This window comes from Psittacula echo (genome assembly GCF_963264785.1).
Source record: "Psittacula echo genome assembly, chromosome: 1".
Lineage (NCBI taxonomy): Eukaryota > Metazoa > Chordata > Aves > Psittaciformes > Psittacidae > Psittacula > Psittacula echo.
In genome coordinates, this window is record NC_137735.1 from 90927875 (window position 1) to 90936776 (window position 8902).

Genomic DNA, 8902 nt, shown 5'->3' on the forward strand with positions numbered 1-8902 from the left:
AAGGGGGCATTTCAGCTCTCTGAAGCTACTCATAACACAATCTAACGCTCAGCCACAGAATCGATTGCTGGGTTAGGATGAAAAGGAAACCAAGATGTAGAAGAATGTTTTCCCTGAAAATTTAGTTTCAGCGTTTCTGCAGGTATCTGTTTTTAAAGTTCCTGAAACAGCTTATTCCCATCATTTAAAGTATTTTATTTCCAGCGGCAACAGATAAAACAGGAAGGACATACTTCCATCATTAAGTCATAGCCTGAGTTACCACAAACTCATCTTCCATTCTGAATGTTTCAATTTCACCTCCTCCCCTTTCAAAACAAAAGCATAAGCAGAAAGACTCCTCTCTACCGGCAGACTGAAATTCATTCAGTCCCTCACAACACTTTGTCTGGCACCTGTTTCTGTCTTCTTCCCAGGATTCATTTATAATAAAAACTCAGGGAAGCTCCCAGTTACCAAAACATTGTATTGCTGAAATCTGCTTCTTCATCTCTTGCTGTTATGCCCAGTGAAGTGAAACAGTCTGAAATGTTCAAGGCTGGCGCAGAAAAGCCCAGCCTTCCATTACACGGTGAGCAGTCAGGCATACAAGTAGTCTTCATGAACATTTCCACTTTTGAAATGGGGACTGGGAAAGGGAGGGTAAAATAAAACCACCACAAAAACAACCCCAAGACACAACCAGCTCCCTTCCCCTGAAAATACCAGTTCCGTGTTCCATTCAACTCATTACAGTCTTAAACATGGGTATCCTCAAGCCTCAGTTCCCAGGGGAAAAAAAGGTATTTTGTGTTGTGTCTATGCACAGCTTACACAGTGAAGTTACAGTTTTTGTTAATAGCTGGTTGGCACTATTTAGATATGGCGAAAAGACACACCGGGCCATGATACTGTGGGAAGATTTATACCTAAGTATGCCTTTCTCTACACATAAACTAAGGAAGCTTTCAAATGTCTGAAACAGCAACAATTTAATGTTTCACAAGTGTCAGGAAAGAATCAGAACAAGTTTTTAAGACAAAACAAGTTTCAGAAGTGAATGGAAAATACGCAAGATACAGGACAAAGCTTTTTTTGAAAACTAAAACCATATGCCATGTTGAAGTGTTTCAGTTACAAGATTCAGAGGTAATAACTACAGGATACGTCAAGAACAAAACATAATGAAGTGTGTCGGCAGCTTGTTACAGATCTCACATTGCTTATCTCAAACCACACTCGTTTTGCAGCAAGTTTCATAGTATAAAAATTGGAGAATGTCATAAAAAAGGGGTATGAGCAGTTCATTTGTTTTCAGCAAACTATTAGGAAGGGTTTGGTTGAGTGTCACAAATACAACTGTGCTCCTAACAGGTTACTCCAAGGGTTCAGCGGTAGCACTCTGGGGATATGTCTACACTGGGAACTGCACAGCCGCAGACCACACGTTATTTGCTGCAGCCACATTGCCTCTGATACCCAAGCTAGCTCATTTCTAGAGTTAACTTGCATCCTTGAACTGCACTGTATTCTGTGTGATTAGCTTTGACTATTAAAAACAGTTAAAGTCTTCCATTTGTTGCATAAACTTACCACACCCTTGCAGCAGGTTGGAGCTGAGCAGCTGGTGCATCTAATAAAACGAGCAGATAAAGCCAGTTATTGGGCTTTTGCTTTCCCCACCACCCCAAATCCCCATGCTTACAAATATTGTACTACCAACACATACAATTATTGATACCAGATAAAGTTGCTCTGGAGTGTGGTTGAAGTACCAATGGCTCAGAAAGGCTAGGTGACTACTGTACCATAAATTACACACAGTACACTTTCAACACCTGTGAAAATAGGACTAAGCTTTAGATAAGTGATATGTTTTGATTGTTTTTTAATATCTAAAAAGTCTTCCTATATAGCCTTCTTGTACAACCACAGCCACTGAAAAAGGAAGCTTATGTGCTTAGAAGTTCTGTGCAGGAACACAAGTTTGTAGAAAACACTGCATACACAACATTCACAGCCACCTTCTGTGGGCTTCTGAAGAGGTTACTTATCTGCAAAGTCAGTACACAAAAAGATCACCAACAGCTTCTGTTTTAAGGCAACCTCAAGCTGTGTTGTTACAAGTGCATTTTCCCCTCACTCTGCAAAGGATCTACAGATGTTCCCACTGGAGGTGTGTCAGCATTTGGAATCTGTCAGTATATAAGTTACTTGGACGATGTTTCTTTCTCTTTATTTTCCTTTAAGGCCCCATCTACTATTTTTGGTTTCTTCTAAATAACAGTATTGCATTTGACTCAAACATCAAAATGCAAAGTACGAGAGAAAGATGTAGTGAAAAAAATCCTTGCATTTGCTTTAACAGAGCAAGAAACTTAACCTGGTGCATCATGGAGTTGAGACAACAGCTTTGCCAGTTCTTCAGTGGTTTCCAACTACACAAAGGCATTTCAAGTCAGACAGTTGTGCCAGATGACCACAAACATCAGCCCAGTTTCCATTAAACCATCATTTTTTCTGGTGTTTAGAAGAAGTCTATTAGAAGCAAGTTTTCACTTGCCAGGAAATACACCTGAGATGGAGCAATCTTGTTTCAGTAAAAATGGAAAAGGTTTCAGTTACCAGGATTCATAAAGGGAGTCTAAAGCTCATTCTGTGAACTGCACTGAAATGACTGGACAGTTTTTCAGACAGCTTCACCTAGTAAAAAAGATATTTTTCTCTAATAAGGCATTGTTAGTTTACTTTTTATGATCCCTTCTACCATGCTGTCGAACCTTCTCACTTCTGTCTCCACTCTGACTTCCAGTTTCTGCACCACACCAGTTCTATTTGCTGCAGTCTGCATGGGCAGAACAGTCACTGGGAGTTTACAGGCTGCTTGCAAATACAGCTTCATAACCCAAACTATTCAGGCACATCCAACAATGCCATTACACAGCTGAAGGACCCTTAGCAGGAGGATGTGGAAACCACTGAGAACAGTGAATGGTATCTCATCATATTGATGGTACAGCAGAGACTACCAAGTTTGCGTTCACATTTTAGTCCAAAACTGCAAAAGACTTACAGTAAATGAATATTCAAATATGTATTATCCCTTCAGATACACTTACTTCTATGGTTATCAAGTGTAACATTTCACCAGATACAAAGCTTCAATCTAGGCTCTAATGAATCTTCATACGCCGTGCTAGCCAAGCTTCTTCCGTCCTTTTCAGATGAAATAGAGTTACTTGCACAACTCTTTAGGAGATAAAGTGTCTAAGACACATGGCTTCTCATGGTCCAAATCTGAGCAGATTTTAATGCCACTGTTGTAATAATCTGGAGAATCAAATATGTCTCAGTTTTGGATTTAGTCAGACTTATCCTTTTTCTTTCCTGTTAAAGGCACTTTACTTGCAACAGCAGATCCTACAGCTGTAACACCTCCAGCTACAGCAGAAACACTTCCTTTGACTAGCCCCACTCCCACTGAAGGCACAGATGTAACTGCTGTTTTGGTAATTTCCAAGCTCTTCCCTCCAATCCAAGCAACACCCCCAATCGTGGCACCAACAGCTCCCTTTGTGACACTGAAGAGGCCACCAGTCACACGGGAAAGCATGCCAGGCTGCTGCTGCGGATGGTCTTTTACTGAACCTGAGGGAGGAAGCAACAATGAAATCAATCACAGAGCTAGGATTAAAACATTTAATTTTCTTCCAGCAAGCCCTTTTCTGTAATTTGGAGCAGGGAGGGAGGAGTCCAATGGCCAAATAAGCTCATTAAATGAAATTATGGAAATGTAACAAAGAAAGGGTTTATTTCCCAATAATAAATACATAATAATGTATAATAATAAAAATAATGTAATAATAAATAATACATAGTAATGTGTCTGCCCCCTCCCTGGCAGTGTTCAAGGCCAAGGGTGGACAGGGCTTTGAGCAATCTGTTCTAGTGGAAGGTGTCCCTGCCTATGGCAGTGGGATTGAAACTGGATGAGCTTTAAGATCCTTTCAAACCCAAACCATTCTGTGATTCTGCGAAATACCAAAAGTGGTCCCCAAAGGCATTATTATCATTACAAGGAGTTAAAGGCTCCCAACAGAAGTCCCAATATGATGCACAAAACTGAATCACAAACCATAGGATTTCTGCATGCTGTTGACCACATAAATATGTCCTTTTTAATGTTATGTTTAACCTGCATTTTGCACGGTCTCTTGCTGTGTAAATAAATTTCTATTCTATATTTTATGGTACAATTACAAAGCCTCAAAATAATAGAAAGTATTAGAGTAATAAGAAAGACTCCCAGAATTAGGCATTTAGCCTAATAGTTGGGTAATTACTTCATATTTCTAAATGTAGGCTTTGAAATGCTAAAGAGGCATTTGTACCTTGCCTCTAAAGGGAATTAAGACTGCAACCCCACACCCCGCTACTGCATAAGCATCATCTACTCGTCAAAGACAAAATAGGAAGATGAAACGGTATGTTAATGTATTTAAGCACACAAGAAAATATCATCTACTGCACCTAGAAACCAGTCACCCTGACACATTTCTCTGCAAGGTGTTTTCAGTGTGAACCTTGAGAAATCTCTGGTCTTCACAACAGTGTTGGACAGGTCAGTATTTTTCAGCTTCTGTCTTGTCAGTTCCTCACCAACCTCAAACCCTTCTTTAAAAGTTTCAGACTGAACCATGGCAAGAGAGAGACAGTTAATAAATGCAGGGCAAGAGTTCCACAGTATTTTGTGTTTTCTAGCTACCTGTAGATAATATATGGGATTTAACACATACATTTCCCTTTCTCATGGAAAAACAACAGGGAGAACCAAGAAAAGAGCAAGTGGAACCATACTGGGCATAGGTAGGGAAGAACCAAACTTGAAAGAGAGAGGTGAGAGAGTCAGCAGCAGAAAGAACATGCTTGGAAGAGGATAAGTCTACAGAGGCATGGGGGGGAAAAAAAAAATAAAAAAATCAAGATCTAGATCCACCCGAGACCTCTATCCTGCTGCTGTCACCACATTCACTCTGCACTGTGATGCGCCTTAAGAAAACCAGCACAACAGGTCTCAGTCTCCAGTACCCTGACTGCCAACACCTTGCATTTGGAAAACAGTTTCCAAGAGTCGCCTCCCAGCACTCATCTACTACAAGATGAGTAACTTTCTCCCTACAAGGGTGAACAACTTTTCAGGCACCTCCAGTGAGCTTCTGATGTTGCCAAGACTGATCCAGGACTTGGAATTCATTAAAAGTGTGGTTCCTATATGACTGCCCAGAATAATTCAAACAAAAGATGCCATGAAAGTGAGAGAAATTCTTACAAGTTCGACCGAAAAAAAGGATCCAGATGAACAGTGCAGCTCAAGGGAGCAGAAAGTACTAAAACTGCTTCCAGCTTACACTAGTCCCTCTTGTTAAAGAAACTGATATACATAACAGAAAGGGTCATGGAAACTAGAAATATAAATGACAGTCTTTTACCTAAAGCTAAGTAATACTCTTGCTGGTTCACTCTAGGCCAGCAGCTTTCAACCTGGACATCTCCAGCAAAAACACGTTGCCAAGTCAAACAGATCAGAATTTCTATTTACATACAGAAAGCCTTTAAGGAATAACAGAGAGGAGTATATAGAGCCTGGTATAAAATCCACTGTCCAGGTATTATTCATTTGAGATTCTTGTGACCAGACTTCCACATCTTGTAAAAAACTTAGTCAGAAAGTGATCCAGTTAGGTGGAAGTGAAGCATTATCATCAGGGTGAATAAAGCTTTATCACACTGAATTTTAAGAGCTGATTTCAGTGAGTCAGAGGTGATATTAGCAAGAAAGGACCCACCAGAGCTAACTTGAAAAATAACAAAGAAACAAAAGTAATCTTGAAATGCTGCTTCTCACATTACTTCAGGTGGACAAGATCTACTCTATTTCACGAGTGTTAATACTGACTGTGACTTAGTGTATTAATAGCTTCCTGGCTGTGGCTGACACATTCCCATTTCATTCCTGTTTGCACTGTCCATGAGATCTAATAAACACCCTGCAGCTGCAAAGTTTTCACTGCTGGCTGATTTCTATTCTAGGATATGCATTCCTGCTCTCCTTGTTTCTAACCAGTATGAAAAAGAAGGTAAACCAGATCATTCCTAAATTTAGGGAGAAAACAACACCTGTTCCTTGTTCAGGGGCTGGATCATGCTACCTTGCAGCCAGCTTCCTGCTGAGTCCAACAGCAAAAGTTTGCATGAATTTAGGTTGCAAATATAAAGCAATAGAATAGGACTACTCATAGACAGCATGAGCCCAAAAGTTGCTTCTATTTATGTATGGCTTTAAAGCCTTTGGGCACCAAGCTTCGAGTGGGATTTGGACAAACTGGAACTATTATACCTTTATGAAAAATTGCAAATTGGTTTTGAAATTGAGCCTTTCCTCTGAGGATTTTTTTGGCAGCCTGTTCCAAGAGCCCATCTTCTTGCAAACATGAATGCCTTCCATCCATGTTTGGCCATCCTCATATGATAGTGTAAGCATATCACATATGAAGGCCTTGTGTATTTAAAATAGGGATCTTCAAGGGTATTCCAACATTTTAACTACACTCATAAAGCTTCAAGAGTTCATGTGAAACAGAATCGAAAGGAAAAAGCCTTCTCAAAGATGGAGTTTCTATGAAGATGAGTTGTGCTTCATTCTGCTCCCTTTAACTACACCAACTTTCTTCATCTATTTAGTCTTCATATTCAAACTGGTTCTTGTCATACTGAAAGAAGAGACTGTGCAGAAGAAAATCAGTCTTAATTGCTCACAAATTTTAAACAAAACCTTGCATTATCTAGTGATGTTCAGACTCTGCTCTCATGCTCTGAACCGCCTGAATATTCTAGGAAGATAAAAAATGCCCATTTATTTCACTGCCTTCCCCAAGAAAGAATCAGTTGTCGTTTACCAGTCAGACCACTGTTCGCTTTCTATACATGAGGTTCAACATGTATAAACCACAATTCAATCTTTAAAGCAAAAAGAAAATAAAAAAGGTGCCTTAAAAGCCAAACTTGAAGATAACACACATTAGGGCATAGTCTTCCAACATGGCATTTACTTTCAGAAATGCTTCTGGGATCTTGACAACCCTGTAAGAACTTACGCAGAAAAGACTTTTGTCCTCACACCATGATACTGTAACAAGTTCAAGGATAGTAGAGCTTAAGAACCACTGTGCCACTTTTCCTGTCATCTTCTTGCACTTGTGTTTCCTGCCTAATAGTTACGAATAGAGTGAACTATTTTGCTTCAACTCCTTCTGCTACACTTTAACAACAGTTATTATGCACTAACTGAAGCAAATTGTTCAGTTATACAATATATAAAAGCTGAGGAAAATAAAAACCCAAACCAACAAACAGAGCTTTAAAGGGCCATTATATATTGAAGAGCTGAGAAGGAAATGGGATTCACAGACCTCCACATCCAACACATTTGGTCTTAAAGCAAGAGAAGACAGAACAACCTGTGTGCCAAGAATGGCTTTTGATCTAGTATGCTTCCAGACACATTATGCAAACAGGGCTCTTCATAGTCCTGCTGCTCCACAGCCTGGAAAGGAATTCTGCTCATTAGCAACTGCATTTCCTCTGCAGATCTAATGTCCAATTTGAGATTCATTTCATTCAGGAGACCAAGATGTCACCCATCCAGTGAAGTCAAGAGTGAGTGGGTTTGTTTTTATGAAACCATGAGATTATTTCAATAGTTAGAACCACAGTTAATTGTATGATGGAAAATAGTCTCAAAAGTAGTAATGAAGTTCCACATATTTTTAAGCACATCTTGTTTAAAAGGCACTATGAACTCAGCAAGGTGTCCAAAAGCAAAGCCAGGCTCTTTTCATCTCACATAACAAACAGCAGACCAATTTACATCTCTGGAAACTAATCTGCAAATTATGTCCTTCAGGATCAGCTCCTCTTCTCTGTAATTTATCAGTACAGTTGTTTACCAAGTTAGATTCAGTGGTCTTACTGCAATCAGGATAATGCAGATGTGAAAAGAACAATAACCCACCCCCATCCCAGGGCTGGCTTGCTTACTTTACTTAACTGTAAGTTAAGGTGTTCAGCTCGCAGATCTGTTTTTAAAAGAGAAAACTGAGCTTCTTACGAATTTCTGTGAATTTACAGAAATCAGATTATGAAAACTAATACATACCTTCTGGTGGTTCATCATGAAGGTATGATGGGACTTCTTGTTGGTTTTTGTCCGTTTGATTCATTATTGCCTAAAAAAGAAATTCACATATGCTGTACATGTTTTCTGGCAAAGCATAAATGTAATCTGTGTATCCAAAATTCATGTAGTTTAAGTTTCACAGCAAAGGAACTCCTAGATAAGCTACAGCAGCTCCTGCCAAACTGCCGCTCCTTGTTATCAGACTGTGCTTTTGCATTCTTCAACCAGACTCAGTACTTGAAGAAAGGAGCCCTCCAGCAGGTCAGCCTGCTTGGTGACAGCTGCCACCCCACCAAGTAAGTACATCTCAAACCTAAAAGGCCAGCAGAAAACCAGTATGAAACCAAAACAGATGCTGCTATAAACCAGCTCACGATTAAGTACTAAAAAAGAAAAGCCTAGCGATCATAGAGGTGATGGCACTACAAAAAGAGCAGCATTCCTGTAAGATCTGCTGGTACCTGGAAAGCAGTAGTTTAAAGAAACAAGTCCTTGCAGCTGAACTTGAGTAAGTGCCATGAAAACAAAATGTAAGAATTGTAACAAAACCACTCCATTTACGTTGTAGCAGTACTGCATACATGGTGTGGTGACAGCAGCAGAACTACACCACTTCAACTCTACACGAACTTCCCAATGAAAACATTTCAGAAACAAGATTTCTTTACACAAAAGAAATCCTGCTGT

General features: G+C 39.7%; 1 protein-coding gene across 1 annotated transcript; it reads right to left on the bottom strand.

The window, feature by feature from the left end:
* Positions 1–3340: 3340 nt before the first annotated feature.
* Positions 3341–8258, bottom strand: TMEM263 (transmembrane protein 263; the record flags this gene model as incomplete). Its single annotated transcript, XM_080616413.1, has 2 exons — positions 3341–3627; positions 8195–8258. 2 exons carry the CDS (start codon positions 8256–8258, stop codon positions 3341–3343), a joined length of 351 nt encoding a protein of 116 aa, XP_080472539.1.
* Between the last annotated feature and the right edge of the window lie 644 nt (positions 8259–8902).